At 46.1% G+C, this 27359-nt stretch overlaps 1 protein-coding gene across 1 annotated transcript in view; it reads left to right on the top strand.

Moving 5' to 3' along the window:
• LMBRD1 (LMBR1 domain containing 1) overlaps window positions 1-27359 on the top strand; it is a 686985-nt gene that overhangs the window by 83495 nt on the left and 576131 nt on the right. Inside the window, exon 2 of the mRNA XM_086926465.1 lies at window positions 23469-23645. Within this exon, the coding sequence (XP_086782591.1) occupies window positions 23469-23645 (177 nt within the window). The remainder of the gene's footprint in view (window positions 1-23468; window positions 23646-27359) is intronic.

Genomic DNA, 27359 nt, shown 5'->3' with positions numbered 1-27359 from the left:
TGTTTAAGGCAACTCGCTGAGGCGAATCTGGAAGCCAGCCAGGAGGAGATGAAGCGATGGTATGACCAGAATGCCACTCTGGTAGAGCTTCAACCTGGACAGAAGGTGTGGGTCATGGCCCCAGTGGAGCCCTGTGCGCTCCAAGATAAGTGGAACGGACCTTTTGTGGTTGTGGAGTGCAAGAGTCCAGTTACCTACTTGGTGGACTTGCGTTCTCCTAGGAACCCCTTGAAGGTCCTACATGTAAACCGCCTTAAGCCCCACTTAGAGAGGTCTGAAGTGGGCATGCTCTTGGCAACAGATGCTGGGATGGAGGAGTAGACTGAGCCTCTTCCTGACCTTCTGTCAGCCTCAGAGCAAGATGGGTCACTAGATGGTGATAACCTCTCTTCCACCCTGACCCATGAGCAACAGAATGACTGCCGCCAGTTGCTGGGACAGTTTTCTAATCTGTTCTCCCTGGTTCCTGGTCTCACAGATTGGTGCGTCCATGATGTGGACACAGGAGACCGCGTACCTGTGAAGCATAAAACTTACAGGGTAATTGAGAGGGTGAGGGCTTGCATTAAAGAGGAAGTCTCAAAGATGCTCGCGCTAGGGGTAAATGAGTCATCTAGCAGTCCTTGGGCCAGCCCAGTGGTCTTGGGCTCGAAGAATTCAGCGCCGGGTGTATTACCCGAACTCCGGTTCTGGGTGGACTACAGAGGGCTCAATTCAGTCACGAAGACTGACGCGAACCCCATCCCCAGAGCTAATGAGCTCATTAATCGGCTAGGGGCTGCACGGTACCTCAGCACGTTTGACTTAACGTCTGGGTACTGGCAGATTGCCTTGACTGATGGGGCAAAGGCTAGGTCAGCATTCTCCACACCAGATGGGCATTTTCAGTTCCGTGTTATGCCCTTTGGGATGAAGAAAGCCCCTGCCACCTTTCAGAGGTTGGTCAACCAGGTGTTGGTTGGACTGGATGACATCGCAGTGTTCAGTGCCAGTTGGGAGGAACATCTGTGCCACATCTGGGAAGTGTTTGCGCTGCGGAAGGCAGGCCTCACGATCAAGGCGAGTAAGTGCCAGATCGGGCCGGGTTCCATGGTGTACTTGGGACACCAAGTTGGGAGCGGCCAGGTGGCGCCCCTTCAACCCAAGATTGAAACCATACTGGCTTGGGAGCCACCCAAAACCCAGACAGAGGTGAGGTCCTTTTCAGGACTTACAGGAGGTTAGTCAAGGGGTATGGCTATGGCAACATTGTTGCACCCTTGATAGAACTGACTTCCAGGAAGCAGCCCAAGAAGGTGATTTGGACTGACACCTGTCAGAAAGCTTTTCAAGTGAGTTTATCATTCAGACAGACGCTTCAGAACATGGTGTGGGGGCTGTTTTGTCACAGGTGAATGAGGAGGGCCTAGATCAACCTGTAGCCTTCATTAGTAGGAGGTTACTTCCACAGGAACAGAGGTGGAGGGCTATTGAGCGTGAGGCATTTGCTGTGATCTGGCAACTGAAGAAGCGGAGACCATACCTGTTTGGGACTCACTTCCGGGTTCAGACAGACCACAGGCCACTCAGATGGTTGATGCAAATGAGGGATGAGAATCCAAAGCTGTTGAGGTGGTCTTTTTCCCTACATGTTATGGACTTTACGGTGGAACACCGCCCTGGTACAGAACACTCCAACGCTGATGGTCTGTCCAGATTTTTGCGCCTTAGTGAAGGGAACTCCCAGGAGTTAGGGTAGTTCTCCCCACATTTCAGCTGGAGGGGACACGTGTTAGACCTGGCATCATTGGCGTGAGTCTCCCTTCCATTTTTGCTGTTGTCTCATGTATTTCTGCTGGTGTTAGATGCTTTGGGCACTGTGCCACTGCTGTCCAGTGCCACAGTGCAAGTGCTCCCTATTGTAAATTGATGTATTAATCAGTGTTTCCATGTTTGGCTATTTGGTTTACTTGTCAGACCCTAGTACAGTGCACTGAGTGTGCCCAGGGCGTGTAAATCCAAATGCTGTTGGTGGGCCTGCAGCACTGGTTGTGACACCCACAGAAGCAGCCTTGTAAAATGTGTCTAAGGTCTGCCATTGCAGAGCCTACGTGCAGTCTGGTACTGTCATGCTGACTGGGCAAGTGCACCCACTTGCCAGTCCCTAAACCTTCCCTTTTCTTCATATCAGTCACCCCTTTGGTAGGCCCAAGGGCAGGGTGCATGGTAAGTATAAGGGAGGACCAGCCCTGATGTGTGTGGCATGTCCTAATAGTGAATTACAGCCATTTTTGTTTTTCACTATTGAAAGGCTACCTCTTCTCCATAGGCCAGAATGGGCTGTTAGAATTATTACAGTTTATAATCCTAACTGACTCAGAGAACATGGTACAAATTCGTGTTTTGTATGCCTGAACTCGGAATGATAAAATACATCTTTTAGTGTGTTGGTTTTAACATTCTGTGTTTGAAAATACCACTTTTCGAAAGTAGGTATTTTCTTGTCTAACTATCCAAAGCCTGCCTCTGCTAGGTTGTGTATTCCTTGTCTGGAGTTTGAGTGACAGGGCTGGAGCATTCCAGGAGACAGAATGAGTCAGCCCAGTGGTGAATAGAGAGATCTGCATCTAGATGGGTGGGAGGAGTTGCACCTGGAACCTGAATAGGACAGTGCCTGCTCCCCGCAGTGCTGGCTCCACCCCATGTGGTGCGGTGATGTCTCTACTCTGCACACTGAACGAAGAGAAGGAGTCCTGTCAACAAAGTGCTCCAGGAATGTACTTGCCTTCCACAATGCTGGCTCCAACTCCTGTGGGGCATCTGATGTTTCTGCCCTGCACTGTGAAAGGAAAGTAGAAGTCTGGAAAACCGAGTGCTTCAGAACTGGTTTGGACTGGGCAAAGGATTTTGGGGTATAAATATTGGGACCCTGATCCCAGGAAATTAGATCACTTTGGACTACAAGAAGAAACCTTTACTGAGGAGAGGAACCTGAAGAAACTGAGGAGAGAATATTCCGAAGCTGGTGTGCTGCTTGTGGGATTGGCCTGCAGTGGTTGCCTTACTGCCAAAGGAAAGAGAAAGGAACTTTGTGTACTTTGCTTTCAACTTGTGAAGGATCTCCAAGGGCTTGGAAAAGAGCTTGCCTCCTGCTGAAGTCTCAGGGACAACAGACCTCACCCCCCAGGTCCCCAGAGTTTTTTGGAAGTGCCTTCTGCTGTTTTGGGCCTTCTGAGGGACTGCGTGTCGCAAGGAGCTGGAAGCGCGACTCATTGAGAAGAAGCATGTCGCCGTTGCTGCTGCTGCCATCATATTGTGAATGCCAGCGCTGGAGTTGTCGCACTGCACCGCATCGAGAGAATGGTGCCGCAACGAAGAGGAAGCGTGTCGCCGTCGCTGCTGCCTGCCAACGCACTTCTGAACAAGGGTGTCGACGCTGGAGTTGTCGCACTGCTCCGCATCGAGAGAAGAGTCTTGCAACGAGGTCGGAGCGTGTCGCCATCGCTGGGCCTGTTGTCGCACTTCTGAGTAAGGGTGTGGCCGCTGGAGCTGTCGCACTGCACTGCATCGAGGAAAGCGCCTCGCATCCCCGAGAAGCGCGCCGCCGTCGGAGCTGCTGTCATCGCATCGTGGATGTCACCACTGAGTTGTCACATTGCGCGGAAGCTTCACGCATCGTGGGAGAAGAGTGTCGCAGTTGGAACTGTTGCCGTCGCATTGCTGAATAAGGGTGTCGCCTCTGCAGTCCACGCATCGAACCGAAAACTTCTCGCATCCCCGGAGAAGCGTGCCACATCTGGAAAATCTTCACGTCTTTATTTCTTTGCACCTGAGCTTCGCCGCATTTCCCTCGCTGCGACATTGTTTGTCGTGGAAGCGCAACGCATCGTAAGGTACATTGACACAAAGTGTCGCATCTTAAGAACTGAACTAAATTAAGCTAAATCTACCATCTTAAAGTAACAGTATTCTGTATTTTTGTCGTTTATGGTCTTGTGGTAAGTCTATATAAAGTATACTTATTTTTTTATATAAAACCTTGTGTTGGGTCCATCTGTAGTGTTGTCACTGGGTTACTGTTTGTGGTCACAAATGCTTTACACACTACCTCTGAGATAAGCCTGTCTGCTCGTGCCAAGCTACCAAGGGGGTGGTGAGCAGGGGTTATTAATGAGTGTAATCCCCTTATCCTGACTAGAGGCAAGGGTCCCTATTTGTGCCAACTAGAGACCCCATAAGCTAACAAGGAGCATCTACTTCAAGCCCCAGGGGGTGTTAACCCTTCTTCCCGACTAAAAATAGGAGGGCAACTGGCTAATTTTTCCCAGGCATGCACGTCCATTACACGACGTATGGGTGCTTCAGACAGTGCAGGAGTTCCTTATAGAATACCTAGGGAACCCAATCCAGCGAATCCAACCACGTCCCATTCAGTTTTACTCCCAGGATGCCGCCATTGTCGACGAGGAAGTCTCTTCTCTCCTCGACAAGGGCACCATCTGTCGCTCCGATACCCACCCCAGAGGGTTCTTGAGCAATATCTTTTTGGTCGACAAGACCGATGGTGGTTGACGCCCTGTCATAAACTTGACCAAGTTCAACGAATGGCTAATTTATCATCATTTCAAAATGGAGGGAATCCACCTCCGACGAGATGTGTTACCTCCGCTCGATTGGATGGTCTGCTTGGACCTCAAGGACGCGTATCTGGTGATCACGATTTATCCTCCCCACAGATGCTTCCTCCAGTTCAAATGGCGTCAACAGACCTTCGAGTACACAGCACTTCCTTTCGGACTCTCCTCGGCTCCCTGGTGCTTCACCTAGGTGCTCAAGTCTATGGTGGAGTTCCTGCGAGCCCAAGGTATTTGGATGATTGTTTATCTGGACGATCTCCATCGCTGGGCCTGCTGTTGCACTTCTGAGCAAGGGTGTGGCCGCTGGAACTGTCGCACTGCACTGCATCGAGGAAAGCGTCTCGCATCCCCGAGAAGCGCGCTGCGTCTGAGCTGCTGCCATCCCATCGTGGATGTCACCACTGAGATGTCACATTGCGCGGAAGCTTCACGCATCGTGGGAGAAGAGTGTCGCAGTTGGAACTGTTGCTGTCGCATTGCTGAATAAGGGTGTCGCCTCTGCAGTCCATGCATCGAACCGAGAACTTCTCGCATCCCCGGAGAAGCGTGCCGCATCTGGAAAATCTTCACGTCTTTATTTCTTTGCACCTGAACTTTGCTGCATTTCCCTCGCTGCGACAGTGTTTGTCGTGGAAGCGCAACGCATCGTAAGGTACATTGACGCAAAGTGTCGCATCTTAAGAACTGAACTAAATTAAGCTAAATCTACCATCTTAAAGTAACAGTATTCTGTATTTTTGTCGTTTATGGTCTTGTGGTAAGTCTATATAAAGTATACTTATTTTTTATATAAAACCTTGTGTTGGGTCCATCTGTAGTGTTGTCACTGGGTTACTGTATGTGGTCACTAATGCTTTACACACTACCTCTGAGATAAACCTGTCTGCTCGTGCCAAGCTACCAAGGCAGGGCTCGACAAATGTACTCGCCCGCTCGCAAATGCGAGTGAATTTTGTGAAGGTCGAGTCAGTTTCAAGGCCTACTTGACCGGCCTGGCGAGTGCTATCTGGCAGTGGTGCAGTAGCATGTGAAGCCTCTAGGGGGCAGCATGATACGAGTGCAGGTGGTGCGGTGCGCGGTAAAAGGCTCTAGGGGGCAGCATGCATGCATCACCTAACTTAGTGGTGGTGGTGGTGTTGTGGTGCGCTGCCTATTTGGGTGCCAGAGCTGTCAATCTTGTAGCGCGCGAAAGCGCTACCAATGACGGCCCTGGCCTGCCCCCACGCTGTGCTGCTTAAAGTGCAGCAGTGACGTAGCACGCCACCACGCGCTCTCCTCGGTGGAGTCGGGACTCGGGACAGAGTGCAGGGACGATTTGGCCTGCAGAGGTGAGTCAGTTTCGACAACTGCTGAGCTGACTGATCCGTCATGTAATCCGTCAATAAAAAAATAAAATAAATAATGTGTCACCCTTTCCCCGGCCTTGCGCTGGCTCCCTTCCTCCTGTAATTACCACTCCCCAAGGCCTACGAGAATGGTCTGCTCCTCGACGCTGTGAATAATTTGAGGTTGGTCGCTGTATGGGCATCCTGCCCATTAATAATGCCATGACTTCCTTCCGCAAACAGAGCCCCTACCAATTAGAGAGCCGCCCCCCGCCGACGGATGCGCACCTCTCAACACCTCTCCAACAGACCTCACTCCCTCCGTGTCCGGCATGCCCCAAACTGGCCAGCAAACTTCCACCACCTGGCCCGCATCCCCGCCCACCCCCTTATTGTCCATGAGCCACTACCCCAGCCAGCCCAGTGCAGAGCACACCCCTTCTCCTGGACCCCCTGCCTCGAACCCTCCGCGCAGTTATCCATTTTCTTCCCCTTATTTTTTAGGGCAACTGTCTGCGTGGCACCCCCGCTCCCATCACCCTACTGTCGGCAGTTCCACATAGGCCACCACCATCACCCCCACCGAACACCCCTCCCCACTGTCCTGCTGAGCCACCCTTGCGCTCCTGACCCCAACCAAGCATCCGCGAACTTCCCCTGAGCCCCCATCAATCTCCAAACAACCAGCCAACCCTTCCCGACACCCCTCCCTGTGCACAAGTCCTCCCGGGCTGAGGTTGCGGGCGGTGTGTGGTCTTCTCCGTGCGCTCTAACATGAGAAAGGTGAAAGGGACGAGACTGGCAGCAGGGACGGGGCAGTGTTTGAAGAGAGATAGTGGGTTGCAATGTGGAGCTCTATGAGTGCAGTGTCGGGGTAATTCTAGGGGTAACTAATAACACCAAGAATGCTGGGACTTGTAGTCTTTGGTATACACCATGGTCAATTGACAACAATCCCATTCCGACGCGCGTCACTGCCCACAAGACACCGCCTCGTCCTTCCCTGTATACAATAACTTTCACAATTACTTGCCACTCCGCGATGTCAGTGCCTGCGTGCGGCACAAGACCTCTTGCCCCTAATCCGCCCAGAAACCAACCTCCAAACTAGCCCAGGCCCGACCCCCACGGTCCCGAGCCAGTGAAGCCAGCACCAAGAACCCCAGGTACTCCCCCTATCCTCTGACACCCTTTGCGCCGTCCATGATCGGCTGAAATGGGGAAGGGGTGACGCATACTTTCCTATACCTTCCTCTGCCATAGATCCTTGCTGTCCCACCCACTCCTACATCTACTTGCATTGCGCCATCTACGAGCGTTCCTTCCCTCTACTCTTTCATCCGCACCGTCGCCAAACAGGACCCCTGCTTATTCAGGAGGGCGACCCCCCCCCCTCTCCACGCTCCCCAGCCCCCACCACCTTCCCCCTGCTGCCCCGTGTCCCTCGCCCTTGGTCCATATCAGGTTACACGTAGAATCAAAAAAGAGGCATAAATACACAAATGTACACAAACATATTTGGTTTTATAGATTCTCTTTCGAAGACGTGGACACCTTAGCTTGAGAGTGAGAACCGAATAGAAAATAATAAAAGCTGACATGTTGTTTGTGCAACCCTTTCAAAATGCTTTGTTCGCTGTTTTCCTCTGGGTATTCATTTAGCACCAAGTGAGGCTGCACTTGGCGCCGCCTTAAAAGGGGACCGGTGCACGGTTTTTCTGTTTAGTTGGTTCGTTTCGTTGTCTTTATTAGATGTACCAACCTCTCTGGTTTTGGGTTATGCTTAAACCGAGGCATTGCCTCGTCCACATTTGATTTGGTAATCTTAGCTTAGTACGCTGCAACTGAATTTTATCCCCTTTGGTCTTAATAAGATTCGATATTGTGCATTGTTACAGTTGAAAATGAATAACTGAATGTTGTATGACAATGTAAAGCGTTGCGTGCAGATTAGCATGGGAATGAATTGTATGCATTATTGTGGAAGCAAAGAATTAGAATGACATTGGTGTAGTAAGGACAAATGACAGTTGCACTGTGAAGCAAGTCCTAAACTGTGCCCTTGAAAATGCAATCTCAGGCTGCGCTGCTGCATAAGAAAACAAAATGATCACTTCTGTAGAGCAAAAGCACTTTTTTGTGGATGCACACACATGTTCTACCTAATGGAAACATGTACTCATGGCTCCCAACATGTGGGCAGAGCCAAAGCCCCTCTCTAGTAATGCTCACTTCAATTGCCTGGTGACAGCTACGTTGTCAAGCCAGACCATGTGCAATTTGTTTACAGTCCGTGCTGTGCCCATATAAACTGTTTAAAAAAGGTTCGCTTTTCCCGGATGAAGCGCATGAGGAGAGTTTGATTTGGCTGTTTGTGTTGCACCGTAGGGTTTCTATACTTGCACTTATAAACGTCCTAACTTCTGTCAGTTATCTGAAGGTACAAAGGAAATTAAATGTCTTCCCAGAGTTTATAATACTGCTATGCAAGTTGCATTAGAACATTGTGTGGTGAATGTACTATGCTGTAGTTTGTGAATATTTGTATGTTTCCTCACCTTCATTGGGTTGTTGGCGCTGCAAATGTTTTGATAAAAGTCCATAATGCGATCAATTTGTGGGTCGAGTGCATTGCTGTTAGGTCGAGTAGAAAAGTCTACTCACTCGACCTGCAGGTCAAGTAAGATTTTTTAGATTTGTCGAGCCCTGCAAGGGGGTGGTGAGCAGGGGTTATTTATGAGTGTAATCCCCTTATCCTGACTAGAGGCAAGGGTCCCTATTTGTGCCAACTAGAGACCCCATAATCTAACAAGGAGCATCTACTTCAAGCCCCAGGGGGTGTTACCCCTTCTTCCCGACTAAAAATAGGAGGGCAACTGGCTAATTTTTCCCAGGCATGCGCGTCCATCACACGACGTATGGGTGCTTCAGACAGTGCAGGAGTTCCTTATAGAATACCTAGGGAACCCAATCCAGCGAATCCAACCACGTCCCATTCAGTTTTACTCCCAGGATGCCGCCATTGTCGACGAGGAAGTCTCTTCTCTCCTCGACAAGGGCACCATCTGTCGCTTCGATCCCCACCCCAGAGGGTTCTTGAGCAATATCTTTTTGGTCGACAAGACCGATGGCGGTTGACGATCTGTCATAAACTTGAGCGAGTTCAACGAATAGCTAATTTATCATCATTTCAAAATGGAGGGAATTTACCTCCTCTGAGATGTGTTACCTCCGCTCGATTGGATGGTCTGCTTGGACCTCAAGGACGCGTATCTGGTGATCACGATTTATCCTCCCCACAGATGCTTCCTCCAGTTCAAATGGCGTCAACAGACCTTCGAGTACACAGCACTTCCTTTCGGACTCTCCTCGGCTCACTGGTGCTTCACCAAGGTGCTCAAGTCTATGGTGGAGTTCCTGCGCGCCCAAGGTATTTGGATGATTGTTTATCTGGACGATCTCCTTCTAATGGGCTCTTGTCCTCGTCAGTTGTCCACTCATCATCAGAGTCATGGCTTTGTTATCAATGAACAGAAATCTCTTTTAAAAACCTGCTCAGTCCGTTACTTTTCTGAGGTTCGTCATAGACTCCATTGCGTCCACGCTCAGCCTTCCAGCCAGGAAGGTGGCCAAGATCCATCATGAGCTGAGACGCGTACTCTCCAAACTGCAAGTTTCCCTCCAACAACTAGCTTGGGTAGTGGGTCTCCTGTCGGCTTCCACTCAGGCCATTTTTCCGGGCCCGCTCCACTACCTGGTTCTTCAACGCCTCAAAGCGTATTTACTTTGCAAGGATTACCTTTACTCTCACAAGGTTTCCCTGAACAACGAGTTTCTGGGAGGAAATCCAGTGGCTGGGGTGCCAGATGCTTGGAGCTCGCTACAGGAGGGTTATGGTCTCCCGCCGAACAGAAATTGCATATCAATTGCCTGAAACTCCTGGCGGGTTCCTTTGCAGTTCACTGCTGGACAAGGGGCTTGGAGCATTAATGTGTCCTTCTCAAGATGGACAACATTTCAGCGGACCGGTATGTCAACCATCTCAGAGGCACGAGATCCAAAGCCCTCTCGGACCTAGCAGCAAGTTTTTGGCAGTATTGCCTGGACAGTCACGTTCACAGTGGAGTACCTCCCCGAGTACGACAATCGGGAAGCGGACTTCCAGTCCAGCCACTTTAGGGATTCCAGTCTCTGGATGCTCGATCGGAGCGTGTTTGCGAGGCTGAGTAACCTCTGGGGTCCATTCTCAGTGGACATGTTCGCTTCCAGACTGGACCACCAATCTCCTCGATTTTTCAGCTGGAGGTCAGACCCCTTGGCAGTGGCCACGGATGCGTTCCTCCAGGACTGGAGTGTGGAGCAAGGGTACGCCTTTCCCTGTTTGCGATGATCACGAGATGGACGGCTCAAGTTCGTCGGCAGACCTAGTCTTAATCTCTCCCCTTTGGAGGTCTCAAGTCTGGTTTCCAGTTCTTCTGGAACTTTCATGGGATTTTCCAATCCTACTCCCCCACTTGCTGTTCCTACTCTTGAGCCCTGACGGAACTCTGAATCCTTGGGTGTTGGCGAACTCATTGAGGCTCATGGCGTGCGGATTTCTGGGGCAGATGGGAAGTTCCAGGCCTTTCGCAGGAGGCTGGAACATTAATCTCCAAGGCTTGGGCGGACAGTACCATCAAGAGGTACAGATCCGTGTGGGGCATTTGGTCCCTTTTGTGTTTGAGATGGGGTCCCCTGGTCGCAGACGTTGTGCACGTGGTGAACTTACTAGCACAATTGGCCTCCAGTGGCATAGCGTATAGGTCAAGCAACACTTTCCGTTTGGCCATCTCATCTGACCGCGTTCCTGTGAATGGTACACCCATGGGTGAAAACCCAATGGTTTGTAAACTGTTGCGTGACATTTGGCTCTCGATTCCTCCTGAGCCTCAGTACTCAGCACTTTGGGACGTAAACCAGGTCCTCCATCTGTTTCTTTCTTGGCAGCCAAATCGTTTTCTTTCTAGGAAAGAACTCTCTGCCAAATTGGCTATGCTGCTCTGCCATGCTGCTCTGCCTCATTTCTTGCAGGCGTTTCTCTGATGGTCGAGCTTTGGGCATCACCGGCAGGATGTTTACCCCGGACGGAGTAACTTTTACCCTTCTCCATCGAACGAAGTGCCATACCAGGGTAATTTTTTACCCCGCATTCCCGGATTCTCTAAAACTTTGTGTGGTTAGATGCCTCAAGGCAAATGAGGAAATGACGGCCGAATTCTGTCCCCCTGGTGAGCGCCAACTCCTCATTGTTCTCCGGAAGCCTTTTCAGGCTGTTTCTTCTCCGACCATCGTCAGATCGGTTCGATGGGTGATGCAAGAGGCTGGGATTAGTCTCGGTCACTTCGGATCTCATTCCTTGAGAGGAGCTTTGTCTTCCAAGGCATTTGGCTTGGGTGCCTGCTTGAAGGATATCCTCAATGCAGCCGATTGGTCTTTGGACTCTATGTTCAAGAGATTCTACTTCAAGCCAGTGCTGAAAATGGCTCACCTCGTGCTGGGCAAGCTTTAAACTAGCATAGTCCAGTCCTGACATAGAATGAAAAATTTCCTAGCTAACGTAACAGAAAGCTTCAATTCTATTTAGGACTCGGAGGCGAGGATTATCCCGCCCTAGGTCCCAGGAAGAGGCGTCCCTCACTGTACTGTAGTAAGTAATTTGTCTCATGAGTTCATAGGATGAGATACTTTTGCTCAGCTGTGATAACTGTTGTTTTAGTTGCAGGTTTAGCAGTTAAGGCTCTTTTGGTAATTTTATCCCTGTTTTGGCAGGTTCTGATGCGAACAAACAGAACGCATGAAGAGGTGGTGTTGGCTGTCTTCGCGCAACGAAAGAGGGCGAAGGGATATTGACAGAAGACTATGTGGGGCTGCATGCTCTGATTGGACACTGTTTCCTGGACTTGATTGGATGTTTCCATGTGTTTTATTTACTACCTTTCCCTAAGGTTCTTGGGAAACGTAGTTGTTGTTAAATCTTTTAAAATGCTGCTGTTGGAATAAAACGAAGAGAGAAGGCCTAATCCTTTCCTCCGAGTCCTTAATAGAACTGAAACTTTCCGTTACGTTAGCTAGGAAATTTTTAATTCATTGTCCATCAGATAGATATATTCTACATAGGACAATGCCTCCTTATCTAAATTTTGAAGTCATTCTGCCACTCTGGCTGAAAACAGCCCAGGTCTATTCTTATACAAAATATAATTGGTGCTTTGAACCTGGCACTGAAAATGCTGTCAAATACCTGTTTTCAGGCACTACATTCAGGCAGAAGAATCCATTAGAGATATCTATTGTTGCTTTGTATTTCTTCTGCACAATGTTATTCATCAGAGTGGCCTTATGTGCATTTTGTATTGTAAATGTGCATGTGGATGTGTTTAAATGTTTGTAGTCTAAGAATAGACGGTATGAATTGTCCGTTTGCATTACAGGAAACAAGGGATTATTCATGGATGAGATACAATTTTCGAATACACCCTGGTATTCAAGTTGTTTTAGGATTTCCCTAACTTGTTTTTCAGTTTCATGCTTTTTCGGGTACTTTCCCTGGGGTACAGGACCTGATTTTAATGGATTTTCGTGAGGAGGTGACTCATCATCTCACCCAACATGATAGTGGTAAAGTGCAGGAGCTAGTGCTAATGCCCACTTCTTGACATATGATGGTTTTATTGATTCTGGAACGAGTCCAGAGAAAGCAGGTAAAATTATTGTTTCCCTCATTGGGCACTCCATTAAGTACGCAGATGGCCAATCCTTTTGACCCCAAAGAATATTGTAACCATTATGATAGCTTTTCCCAAAAGAGCCTTGAAGTTTCTGGATATGTCCCCTTCCAACTGAAGCCTTATTTTGTGTAAACGATGAGGGACACTTACCCTTGTATCAGGTGTTTCCGCCATTATTTGCTCATTCAGCGCTAATACCACCAGTTAATCCATCAAGTTCTTCTGCCAAGCTGTCCAGCATCGTCACTGCCCATTCCCTGTTCACACCCTGAGTCCTCAGTAGTCTGGGCATGTCTTGTTTTAATCCCTGCTACTTTCTTTTTTGTAATTGAGGTTTAGGAGTCTGTTAAGGATGTATTCTGAAGTGCGATGTGTTTCCCTTTTCAGCTTCACACGCTCTTCTGATCTGTGCTCTGACCGTCCTCCTCTCTCCGAACGTGTATTGGATGAATCTTGAAAGGAACGAGTGTAACGTGTATCGGTATCCTGATACCTGTCCGTTTTCTAATGTTATCACGGTTTCTTAAATTATATTTCTTGTCAGTAGTTTCCTTTTGAAGAGACCCACCCCGTGAGTGTGTCTTGTTTTTTCTTTTTTGTTTATTGTTCCATTTCTTCATTGAAGAATTGGATGCTTCCTTAGAGCTCTCTGTTTCACAATTACTCTTAAACTGCAGTTTCCCATGTCTGACACCCAGATTATCTCTGCCTAGCGTAGCATAGGTTTCATTGATCATTCAATGCAATTACCTCTCCTGCTGTGCAGGAGTGAACTCCCTCAGGCATTGGTGTTTAGCTTCCCCCTTAATGTTACTTAACATAATGTCTATCTCTGCAGAATTGCTCATCAATTTCATCCCCAAGTCCAGGGCAGGTGTTGCCCCATACTCATTCTGTACTTTTTTCAGTAATTTAAGTCAACCTGCTTTTGAAGGGGTGCCATGAGTTCTGGTTTAAACTGCAGTGAAGACTGTACCCCAAGTGGCACAATCTTCCACAGTGGGAGCCATCCCTATTGGCCAGCAAATTGTTAATATTCTGTGTTTGTCCTGCGGGTCTGTATGGGGAAAAGCTTTCTCAAGCTGGCTTGTTTTCTGTGCTATCCAGAACGGAATTTGTTCCCGACTGGTGGGATTTTTTTCCCCATTATGGCATTCAGCATTTGTGAGCTGATACCTTTAGTTGTCAATTGTGGTTGCGCGGCCCGAGCAGTCCATACAGGGTTAATTGTGAGTGTTTGCATTATGAACTGTGGAAGATTTCTTTAAATCTTTACTAGATCTTCGTATAGTGTTGTTAATTCTGCTGCATCTAAATTAGCAAGAGTAGGATGCGGTCGCTCCTTCTTTACCGAGTGGGCCGAAGGCGCCTTTAAACCAATTTATGTATTTGTGGTAAGTTAATGGAATTTCTATGTCCACATATGGAAAATATTCCTCTGGTGTTTCATCTTCAATGTAAGTTTGAAACATTTATGTACATGCCTCCGAGCCGGGAATTTAACCCAGGAATAGAACACCTCTGTTCTGAATGCTTTGAGTGCCTCAACGACGAAGGTAATGTCTCCACCCGTTGCTGGGAGACCAAATTGTAGTAATTTCATAGTAACTGCATGTCTGCAATGCGATCCAACCCATTACCTGGCGGGAGAGAATGTAGCAGTCCATCTTGGTCATGATCTGGATACCCCCTCACTGAGCAGTCAGACTGCTGCGTGGTGAAGTCTGAGCATGCAGGAACCCTCGGTGTCGTCTGAAGTGCTTCCTCTGCTAATTTTTGGGGATGCTCAATATTTATAATAGAAAGCATCCTTGTGATTTACGTATAGATTAGCAATGTTATGGATATGCATTTAGCCCTGATGCCCCGTGGATGAAGATAGAACTACATTTGTACATAGTGCGTAAAGAGGCCTAGTACATGGTGTTTGAGGCATCGTGTTCATGTTATGCAAAGCTAGATGTGTAAACAGAGTAGTTTCAGAAAAACGAATCCAACATTGTCGCGTACAAAAATATGTGTGAGGTCACAGCAGAAATGTTAATATTCAAAATTTGACCAATGTAAGATATGTGCAGCTTCTTTACTTGGGCCTAACCTGGGCACATAACACTTGGTGAATAACATTTGCTAGTTTGAGCAGTACTATTTGAGTGGTAGGCTTCCATATGGGAAGATGGCTGATCGCTGTCTCTAGTAGTAGCTAGAGATGCAAATCTATTAAAACACGGTACATTTGAGAAAATAGTAATTTCAGGGGATTAAGGTTGTCGCAGTATGTTGGGTGAATCACTAGGTGGTAATTGGCCTTGTTGAAGTGAGGAGTTGTTCTATGATTTCAAGATGGTCGGGGGCTTGGAAGTAACGATTGCTGTCGTACTCACAAGTTTGGGGTTAGTGTCAGTAATAGTTATTGTTGAATCTTGACTTTCTTAGACATATACACATCTGGCACCTTTGTTGGTTTTTCTTGAGGCTTAGAAGCTTTTGCATTTAGAAGTGCCTCTACCTCCTCATTTAAAGTGTCAATATCAGTGAGCGTACAGACACTGGTGTTAGTTGGTGGAGGCTCAGATTTACTCCTAGTAGGCTTTCGTGGTTTCTTTGCATGGGGCTCTAATTTTACCAGATCTCCAGCTTTTCATTTCCTCATATTTTGAAAAATTACGAAATGCCAAGTACTGTGATAGTATGATATAAGTCTCAAAAAAGTTGAACCAATCCAAGGAACGTAGATCAGGAAGACAAACAAAAGAAAGTAGGCCCAACCTCGTCCTGGCTCTGGCAGGCGCAGACAGGCACGCCCTTGGCACAGGCTCCACCTGGGTGCGGCCCGGACACACCTGCATGCGCCTCGTGCTGCGGGAGACTCCTGGTGCTTATGTGGTGCCGGGAGGATTGCCCATCCTCGGCTGGCGAAGGGCACGCTGGGGGATTGAGTCACTGCTCAGCAAGACCACACAAGCAGGCAAGTGTCCGATCCAGGCTTGAGACAGCCCAGCTAGTGGGTCCCGTGCTGCGGGAAACTCCTGAATCTTATGTAGTGTCGGGAGGATTGCCCCTCCTCCACTGGCGAAGGGCACACTGGGAGACCAAGTCTCACCCCAGGAAGACTGAGTCCCACAAGCAGGTAAGCGGCTGATGCAGGCTTGAGAACGCACAGATAGCGCGTGAACTTCGGTATGTTTGTGGGCAATACCCAGATTTACATTCATCTGGAGAACAGCGTTGAGAAGATGGTTAATGTCTTGAAACAATGCCTCGATCACATCCACCGCCTGAAGAAAGGGAGCTTTCTCTATTTAAATAGCATAAAAACCAAAGTTCTAAACTTGAGGAGGCAGGGAGCCCACAATTCACTGGCATTCATGTGGCCTCCGGTCCTCCCTCTGTATCATCACAATAATTGAATCCTAGATTTTTGTTTATCCAACTTCAGTCTCTCCTTTACCCCAAAAGTCAGCACATTTGACAAGCACATCAACTTTCAGCTTCGACACTTGAAGAAAATACTCTCATTACTCCAAACTGATAATCAAATAAAGCTGACGGGGGCCATGATGAAGGCGCCTCTTGGCTACTGTAATGTGATCTATACTGGCCTCCCCAAAAAGTCACCAGACTGCAAGGACTACAGAACCAGATGCAGAATTACTATGCCCTGGTCTCCCCACAGACCATGTAATTTTTGCTGGAGGTCTCATAAAAATCAGTTGTGTTCAAAGAGTTTCAGAGGAGAAAACCTCAATTTCTCTGGTTTTAATGCGTGCAGACACATGACGTCACTTCTGGTATCTTTGCTACGATTGGTAGGCTAAATATGGCATCTCTAAAAAGGGACTCCATCTTCACTTTCATCTCATGTCAGTTTGGTTCCAAATAGGCATTGAGGCCCTTTGGTAGCTTCTTCATCCTGAGCTGCAGCATTAAACTGTTCTTGGGAATTTGCTATTTTCCCATCTTTAATTTCTTCCTGATATTCTGGAAAGCACTAAACAGCATCTATTTATTCACATTGGCACAGCATAATAAAACTGAATTCCCTGCAAGTGGTAAATGTCGAACCATTCTGAATTCCTGATAAAACCAATAGCCCGTTTGTGTGGATTAGGAAATCACACCTTGACAAACGAACTGTCTAGTAAATTGCATATGTCAACAGCTAGTGCATGCACTTTTAAATAAAAATGTTTTACTGAAAGTTGGAAAGGAGAAAGTCTATACATCTTGACCTCTGATGTGTCCAGTACCCTGTAAAACTTACCAATTCATACTTTTGAAAGCAGCAGACCCAGGAGCTTCTAACGGTATATGACTTTTCTGAATTAAGCTCTCCTTTCTCTTAGAGCCCAGAAAGCAGGCACACCTCCTGCTATTCTGTGTTTTCTCAAAATGGTAACCCACGTTCCTGAGATTGTTTAGCTGCTACGACTCCAAATGAAAGGGTTTCTAGTGCACTTCCAATCACCACTATATTGTACGACCTTTTGTGTAAACTCTAGAGGCAGAACACAGTTCTCTGTCATCTGGCTTGGTGGCACCAGTCCCTTCTCACTCATGCCACTTGCTGGAGGGGGGGGGGGGGGGGGGGGTTGGGTTTAGGAGAAAATATTTACTCACTGTTCTAAAATGAGCACATTTTTTGGGTCTGTGTTTTAGGCTCAGCTGAAATATCTCAATATACACCTGTGTGAAGATACTTCTGGTACATTCCATTTACTATAGCTTTAACCCCAAAATGTGCCTTTTCCTTTTTAGTGTTTTTCAACCACCTGCAATTTGTTCTAAATAACTTGAGGCGATCACACTAACAGAAACTGCAAGTGCTGCCAAGACATGGCCCCAAGAGTGAACTGTCTATTTAGTCCATGAAGTAAATTCACGCTTGTCAAACATAAAATAATCCTGTGATTTTTGTTGAAGATCCCATGCTTCTTATATTTTTGAAATGTGTTGTGAGTAAAAAATGCCATTTCATCTGTTCCAATAACCACATGAATTTGCTTGATAAAGTTCAATTAGGAAAATGTTTTCGTTGTAACACTTCATTCTTTGTTAACTCATTGCTTCTCAGTCATCTTGGCCTGTGCCCCCGAAGCATCCAAATAAAATATTTGTTTTGCGCCCATAGTATTTTTGCATATCGTTGTAAAATGCGATTTTTTATTTTATTCTTTATTTTGACCTTTATCTGCTCTCGTTTTTCTTGTTTAACAATATCAGTTGTATTTCTTTTTTGTCACGTGCTTTTAGAAATGAGAATGTGTTCGTTGGTAGGTTACAGATCTACTTATAGGGTATTTGATGTTAAGAAGCCAAAAATACACAATATTCGTCCTTGTTTAAACAGAAAGTTTAATCATAAAGTCTTGCATACAGAAGTAGCAGATACTCGACAAAGGTCGTGGAACACGATATGCAATGTAACTACCAGCAAACGTCAGCTAATGGCCACCCTCCACGTAGCAGTAATGGCTGTGTAATCAATTAAAAGTCAACTGAATAAAGTGAAAGTATCCATGGGGAGTAATAGTCCAGAACCAGTGTGACATGAATGGGGCTATTCATTTGGTTGTTCGGTCAAAAACCGTTCTGAGAGAATCTCAGCTCAAGCCATGGTAGTTATGGCAAAAGCAGCAAGTAATTCCCATAGAAGTGAGCAATGTTCCCTCTAATTTTTTTCCACTGTGTGCGGCAGTGTAAGATCCCTGTGCACTGGAATCATGTCTATGTGCACCAAGGATCCAATGAGGCATGCGAATGCTGGGCTCAGCTATGTAAATATGTAGCAATCAGCTCTCCAAACTTTTGTTAATAGCAATAGCGAAAACAGGTGCAGTTCACACTTACAGCTACATTTAATAAGGTTTTGAGACAGTTTTGTAATGTCGATACACTTAGTCATGACACGTATTGTTTACTCTAGTGGCACCTGTACCCCAGGTTTAGAAAAGGATACGACCATTATAAGTTGTTTGTTGCTGAAGGTAAAGTGGTGGCCTGGCGACAATACCCTGAAAGGGTTAGAGATAGTTAATGTAATCTTTATGGGCCCAGAAAAGGGGGTTGAGGTAGGTGGTATTTGTCACAACATATGATTGGAAAACATCCTCCAAAGCAATCCTAATGGCGAACAAGTCATAAGTGAATAACGAAGAGAGTGGTGGTCGTCTTACCTGCAAGAGTGTGAGCCACTCCTTGAAGCTCTGAATCATTAGGGTGATCATGGCCCAGTAAGAGTATGGGGTCTTGGCATGACGTCTGTTGATTTTCTTCTGCTATACTTTCTCCTTCTTGCCTTGCTACCCCCGAGTCTCTTTCCCTTCAGCCCCTGAGCTCCCCTTACCAGGCTCTCCTTCATGGAATCCAGGACCTCCACGGGTGTTAGGTCTGTGGACTTTGAGCTGCACATTATCTCCTCACTAAATCTGTCCAGCAACATTATCAGTGTCTCCTCACTCCTGGACAGACCCACTATATCGCTCTACTCAGTGGCATTGATATCTGCTGAGCCACCATGAAGCTGGAAGCGCAAGTGAAAGTATTTTTCTCGTCATACTGGTGAAATACAAATAGGGCAAAGTGTGTCTGTGATTTTGAACAATTTTGAGAACTGTTTGACTCTGGCTATCAAAGTCGAATTAAAACACATACTGGCCTCAGACTGTGACATTGAGCACCTTAGCTTGGAATCCTTGAAGCTAAAATTGGGTGTCTCTAATTCACAGTCTGCATAAGACACTGCCTCTACTTGTGAATTGATTGTGGGGTGAAATCCTACAAGATGAGGAGTAGGGGCAAAAGTCGCTATGTAATGCATGGATAGTCATGATAAGTGCCATTTTAAACAAGGTGAACGTAAATTGCAGTCCTTACAATTGAGCATGTGATTGTGACACTATAAAGACCCCTACTCCTTCAACAAACCCCAGTAACAGTTACACTTTTTTTTTGCTGTGCCTCTTTTAGAGACTCCCCTCTTTTTCATTCCATTTAAAGCCATCCATGGTGACCAGTATGCTTTTTTCTCTTTTGCTGGCAGCACACTTGACACCTGAAACAGACTGAGGTGCGGACGCTTTGTACCATAGCAAGGGATTAAGAACAAATGAACAACTTTCTGCAGTCCAATGCAGAGTGAATAGTGAATAAAGTTTGGTGAGCCAACTAATTAACAGGGAGAGCTGAGCCAAGGATTGACTCTGGCTCTAAGAATTGCTGTACAAGCCGAGCCCTGAAAATATTTGCCATCTAAATTGCGCTACAAACATTACGTTAGATTATAATACGTTGTCTTTTGGATGCAAGAAAGAGCATTTCTTCAACACACAGAAGCATTTCACCTTAGCCCATCAATACATTTGTAAAGTATTTCTAAAAAGTGAAAGTTTTTATACATGAACTGAAAAACCTGCCAACCTGAGCCCTGATGAGTATGCTATAAGTGAACAAAGAGGCATGGCAGTTATATGCAGGAAATAAGGCCTAGATTCCTATTTTAGATAGAACAACGTTATAAGCTATTAAATCATACACAAGAAAAGTTTTTTTTTTGTACAGCACATATCCTGATTTAATTATTTGAAAATGGTCTTGTATGTGATAACGAACACAAAAGTTGCTCAGTGAAAATGTATTTGCCTAGGATCACACAATCTGGTCAAGCAGAAACTGATCCCAGGTTTTCCAGTTTCAGGCTGTGCACTTCAGCCACTAGATTGATATCTCTTAGTGCCATCAAAGGTTAATGCTTTGGGCTTAATTCTGAAAGAATGTGATTAGATTTTGGTTCCAGGCAGAATCCACCTTTTATTTTGTGCAGTTTTACCCAGCGCTTTACAACAGATAACTTATATCAAGTTTTATCAGCTCTCCGCTACATCAGGCCCCCAGAGGCCACTGTTGCTGCTGAATTCTTGCAGCCCCCCCACTCGATAATAATAAAAGAGATCTGTCTGCGCCCAGTGCTGTCATCCAATGTAGCAAAACCCATGCACGTAAGAGAAAGGCTTTCAAGTCCTTCCTCACGCATTCTGCTCTTCAACCCGATCTTGAAAACTCGCTGTCACTGCAGTTCAGCTCCAAGAAAGTGAGCTTTTTGTCGCACTGCTCACACACAATCTCTTGTTCTTGCATGGAGCTGTGAAGTGCTCGCTGTGGGAGAGTGTGTGCGCGCGCTGGTCAAAGGCAGTGTGCACGCCCACTCAGACGCGCATGCTACATGGAACAATGGAAGTGAGTAATAAGTTCTAGCAGTGCCAACAATTTCAAACCAAAAAGCACAGCACAATACAATTCTCAACGCATTCAATAGAGGAAAATGTAGTGAGCAAAAGGACACCAAGATGATCCAAACAGGTTAAAGGGAACATGAGATATGATTTTTTAAAAACTTTTACGGCCAAAGGTGCTTGGAAAATGTTGAGCACTATGGTGGACCAGGACCTACTCTTTGCTCCTCTTACTGTGGCTGTAGCGTGAATGTCTAATGGGGTCCTGAGTATGTGTAGGAGAATCCCTCCCTGGCATCTTCTCTCACGTCAAAAGAGTAGTGTTAAAGCTGCCCTTTGTTCGGTCACCTGTTCCTGTCCACTCCCTGAAAGCTAATTCCTGATAAGTGGTCAGGAGTTAACCCCCATTGGTCTATTCTGGACCCAAAGAGCCATTGTCCTCTGAGCCAGAACCTTTGACTCTAGATGTGGAGGTGTATTCCAGTTCTGGAGTGTGATAGGAGACAGAAATGTTTTCCCCACTACTGTCACCGGGTAGGCTGCCTAGGAGAGTCCTGTGAATGGTATCTCAATTCAAGGTGGTGCTGAATAAAGCTGACCTTTTTTTCTTTTGCAGTATTATAAAGTGGAAACTTGGCCCAAATCCATAAAAGTGCTTTTTTACATAAGCACCAGATTACGGTTTCACAAGATCAGATGTTTTTTTCACAGGATGTTGAGCCAATGTCAGGATGTAAACCTGGTTTTAAATTCGGCAGTGAGGCCGCATCCCATCTCCTTCGTTCTTCCAGCCCCTTGTTCTGCCAACTGTTCCTGTTCCCTCTCAAATATCTAATGTCTGCTAAGTGGTCAGCAGTTAACATCCATTGTCCTTTCCTGGGCCCAGAAACAATCCATTGTCCTCTGAGCCACCGTTGTTAACTCTCTCAGCCAAAAATGTGCATTCCAGCTCTGGAGGTGGTATGATTGGCAAAACAGTTTTTAAGTCATATCTGGCAACCAAAGTACATATTTACAAAGTCAATATCCTGCTTATGTTATCAAAAATCTTATTTGACCATTATGTCCGATTTAAAACAACATGGCAGGAAATGTATTTTAAGTATTTTCAAGCCCTTTTGTATTCAGGAGTGGAAAATAAATATTTTAGTTCCACTAGGCCTTCGGGAAAAGTCTAGCCATGCATTCAGAGTGAAATAGCTTTTGGCTTTTATTTTACAGTAAGGGCACATTAACTCATGTATGGAGTGTTTCCTTTTTTTATATATTAATACCCTACCCTGCTTTGCGTGAATTTGTGTGACTTTGTCCCAGGAAGACCCCTTGCAAATCTGTCCCTACTTTTCTATTAAGCATGGTGGATGGACTGTCTAAATAGAACAAGCAAGTGCAATGTAATAGGTCTTGCATATACGAGAGTTTGAGCTATTGACATTCTAAATGACAATGCCTTTTATTTATGTGTTTTAAAGCAGATAAATAAAAGACAATGTCATTTACAAAGCCAATTGCTGAAACTCTCACTAATGCGAGACCTATTGTTTTGCAAAGGCGTTCGGCACCCTTGCTATATGAATAATAAATATAAAAACATTATGAGTGAATGTGAACACTATTTGAGAAAATAGTGCTCGGACAGTGTAATTAAAGCCTACCGAGTAACAACACACGTAACAGACGGTGTCGCCATGGGAGGGTACAAAATGAGACGCGGTGATACTAAGGAACTACTAAGCCTATTGACCAATGAACAGGCACAGTTTACAATGGACAGTGACACAAGCCAATGAAAAATATGGGTGGAGAGGGGGCGGAGCCTCAAGTCCCTGCTTGAATACAGCATGCCTCGCAGAGCAGCCCATGTGCTGCCCAGGCTCGACCTAAAAAAGAAGCTGGTATTTATGACTAATGTTATTGTGGCAGTAATTCTGGTGGGTTCCATTTACTTTACCAAGGAGCCCCTTCAAAAGCCTCTCAGTCATTTCCACAAACTGTAGTGGTCTCCTTCATGTTTCATAGGTCTATTGTCGCTACATGTTTTATAGTTTTAAGGGGAGCATTAGCTGACTGGACATTTGGAATGGCGCTTAGTTTTCAGAAGTAGCCCTGTTGGGTCCGGTACTGATTAACTGTCATCTTAAGAGGTCAACTAATACGTGATAGAACTAAAGGTCACAAACTTCTGATTCTGTTTGGTACTTGCTCTTTGCTTCAGAACCAGTCTGCCTGTGTACCTTTATAGTTTTACCATTTCTTGCTAGCTTTTCTGCTGTCAAAATTGGAAGAAATGTATCAAACTGAATAATTTTGCGACTGGGTGATTGCAATGATCTGAGAATTGATATACATAACAGCATTTGTGAAAATTTAATAAGTGTAGCTAAAATGACAATCTTGAGGCTTCAAAACAATGTGACAACTGTTTTCTAGCACTTATACAGTTTTGTGATGTCTTTGGAACCTACCAATTAATGAGACGGTGATCTGCTGATCAATTTCAAAACTAAAATTTGCTCTTTCTCATTTCAGGCTATTCTGGCATTCTGTTGGGTATATATTCGCAAGTACCAAAGTCAACGAGAAAGTGAAGTTATTTCTACTATTACATCAATTTCTGCTCTGGCAATTGCACTCATCACCTCCGCCCTTCTTCCAGTAGACATATTTCTGGTTTCGTTTATGAAAAATCAAAATGGCACATTTAAGGTAGGGAATTCTTCAGTTCATTCTTGACTGCCTGCTGAGGAGATCGCTTCGGCTTTTTGCCTTGCTCATTTCTTGCTATAAGTGGAAGTTAATGCTCTCTGTGTTTTGGTTCATTTCCTGGATGATTTTGCAAAAGCATTATAGAATTTAAGATAAGGCACAGAAGGAAATCAAAATGCGTTTTAGTTCACCATGAGAAGACAAATGCATAAATATGCCAGCACAGATAGTGTTGTACTTGCTGAAAATTGTATATCTGACTGTCCTCTAATAATGCAGTTTCCAAGAGCTTCGAAATTGTGTTTGAAAAAGGAAGGAGACATTTTATTAGGAGGTCTCGCCAGTGCTTAATTTGAAAAAAGAGTGCCGGTGCCCATGGCCCTGCTCAGCAGCACGCCGCCGGCGCTATAAAATATCAGTGCGCCGAATACCAAGGCTGGATAGTTCTGAATCCTCGTGAGGCCTCCTTTATACAGTGCCAGACACACTGTGCCCCTTTAACTCACTGTTGCAGGTTCCTGTTTTCTCCCTGGGTAACGTTTTTTCCACCTTTTTCTTTCTCCTTTTTACGGTTTGTGCATTTTTCCTTCTCTTGCTCCTGATAATGAAAAATAAGTTACCAGTTCTCAAAAATGAATGCCGGTGGCCCCAACCAGCAACCACTGATTAAAAATAAGCACTGGGTCTCGCCTAAGGCAAACAAGTACGCTGTCTATTGTGAGACGTTTTAGTACTTTTTCAGTAGTTTAGAGCCCCACCCATTGGTCCCATTGTCACAGTTTTTTTGGTGTTGCATTTCTTTATTAGCTTATCTATAATTACAACAATAAGTACAATGACTGCACAAATCAGTCTTATAAAGTGTAATCAAAACCAATAGAGTTGAATGAAGGCAAGTGGGTAAGTGGAAACCATCTCCATTGTTATTATTGAGTAACCCCACTTCCTCAACCAGTAGGTGATACTGTGAAAACCTTTTAAACCCAGCAGTCTAGAAATGTCCAAGATTTTTAAGGGACGGGGATATAATGTCTATTCATAAACCTCTGCAAAAACAAGAGTTGATGGACAGAATGCTTATTACCTGTACTTTACCCACACTTTGATGCCTAGGTTTTATAGGAAAATATGTTTTATGAGCGTTTTCTTATGTTCTCCTTGATTCTTTATTCTAATACTAAGGAGTGCTGAGGTTTAAGAATAATACAAAAACAACAGTTGATGGACAGAATGCAGAACAATGTCATACATTCACCGTAGTACAGAGATCTGGGCCTAAATCCATCGTTTTTTTGCACTCCACACCACCCCAGTTCAGACATGGCCATATGCAAATCAACCTTGACCCTGTGCCTCCGGTCCAGGAAAGACATGGCTTGGCAGTTCGGACTGGACTGTTCTCATGAGGCACAGGGTCGAGGTTGAAATTGTTTTCAGTTCACGCTTAAGAGTCCCAAGCACTTAGCACAATTAAATATACTTCACACAATTTTAATGGCCTAGCAGCAGAGACAGCAACTTGTACAAAATATAGGGTTAGAGTTGACACAAGCACCTGCTACATACTATTATCCCCATCGGACTCACTAGACTGTTAACAGCCTAACCCCGTTGAGTTCAGTAGTGCCCTAGACAGCTCTCTCCAACTTGCTCTTTCAGCTTGTTGTCTCTACGGCATGCCTTAATATGCAATTCCTCAGCCAGTGACCACTCTCCTACATCTCTCAGCCAATCCACAAAAGAGGGGCCTTGGACATCCATCCAGCAAATGGCAACCCTACCTTTAGCCAATAGCAGCGCATGCTGTATCAACTTGTTGGCCATTATTCTCTTCTTGCGCTGCGTTACCAACCCTAGAAGACACTGCTCAGGCGTAGCCTCCAGTGCAACTCCAACCCTTCCACGGAGTCGTGCTACTACCTGAAGCCAGTCCTGATGAACTTCTGGGCACCTCCACGCCAGATGCATGAACCCCGTATGGGCTTCATGACATAAGGACATTCATGTGTGCGGGTGGCATCAATACGATGGAGCCTCACCGGAGTCATGTACACTCATTGCAAAACATTATAGTGCAGCAACTTCAACTGGGCATTGCAGGACACCTTGCGCGTTATTGTGCATGCTCTCACCCACTCCTTTCTCCTGCAACATCTCCTGCAAATCCACATTCCACGCATCCCATGTCCTAAGGGTCAATGATCCCCAATCAACACTCATAGCCTTGTACAACAAAGACACCAATCCGCGCCCTCCTCCTCATGTTAGCAATATATCTAAGGTTTCCGTGGTCCATGGCATATCCGGATACACAGGCCATGTTACCTTAACCACTTGCATCACACCAGCATATTGAAGATATTGCCCTTGACCCAGGCCGAATCCCTCAGACGCCTGCTCAAACGTAAGGTAGGTGTCATTAATATGTAAACACAAAAAGGTGCTTGGAGAGATCCCAATACCTAGAGGGTTTGAGAGGGTTATTACCGTAGTATATCCTCCATAAGTAGTATATAAATCACAAAAAATACTCCAATTGACCACATAGTGGTCAGTGGTGCCAGTTAACTAACTGTGCCGAAGTAGGGGAACAAAGAAAAGGAGGGGAAGACCTCTCTAGTGAAAGGTTGTACCTAACCCAACCATCTTCTACACCCCCGCCAGCCTCGCCCTCGCCGCCGTCCCAAGCATCCAACGAACGACCTCCGAGGGCAGAGCCTTCTCCTTCCTCGCCGCCAAGACCTGGAACACCCTCCCCACCCATCTGCGGCAGACCCAAGACCTGCTCACATTTAGAAGGCTTCTCAAGACCTGGCTCTTCGAGCAGTAGCAGCCCCCCTCCCCTCAGCGCCTTGAGACCCTCACGGGTAAGTAGTGCGCTTTACAAGTTTACTGATTGATTGATTGATTAGTGACAATGCCAGTGTGTTCCAGCATTCCACCGAGCGCCTCAGGGACTCAACCACTCTGTTCATATTCAGCTGGGTAAGCCTAGCATCCCCAAGAGCCACCTGTACCCGTAGGTATCTAAAATGTTCTGTCCCCTATTTCAGTCCCAGTCTAGGCAGGTCCCCAGCCTCAATCTCTTTCATCCCCGCTACGGGGAACGCCAAGGATTTACCCCTATTTAGACACAGCCCTGAATAAGTCGCAAACTGGTCCATCAACCTCAGCAGTTGCGGTATAGCCTCACGATGAAATGTAACATAGAACAAAGCATCATCAGCATAAAGCGAGATGAGGTGCGTACTGTGCCCAATTTGTATGCCCCAGCGGCCCAATTCCTGTCTTGTTCATATTGACATGGGCTCTTTAGCCAGAGAAAACAGCAATTGCAACAGCTGGCAACCCTGCTGCGTTTCCCGCCCCAACGACCATTGCGCCGACCATGCTTGACCCATTTGCACACACACCGTGGGATTTGTATATAGTATTTTTACTAATTTACAAAAATGCGGCCCCAACCCCAACTTTCCAAGGATTTCCAGCAAATACCCCCAGTCCACAGTTTCAAACCTCTTTTCACGGTCGATGGACACTAGTGCCATCTCCTCAGGGGCCCCTTGCTACTCGTGCAGTGCATGAGCCAGCCATTGCACATTCATTGATGTACTACGGCCCCAGATAAAGCTGCACTGATCCTCGTGCAGTCAGTGAGCCATATGCGGTCCCGACCATTGTCCAGTACTTAACATAAAATATTGATATCCAAAT

Source organism: Lissotriton vulgaris, chromosome 6 (assembly GCF_964263255.1).
Source record: "Lissotriton vulgaris chromosome 6, aLisVul1.2, whole genome shotgun sequence".
NCBI lineage: Eukaryota > Metazoa > Chordata > Amphibia > Caudata > Salamandridae > Lissotriton > Lissotriton vulgaris.
The sequence above is the reverse complement of the archived record's forward strand: the minus strand, read 5'-3'. Positions and strand labels throughout refer to the sequence as shown.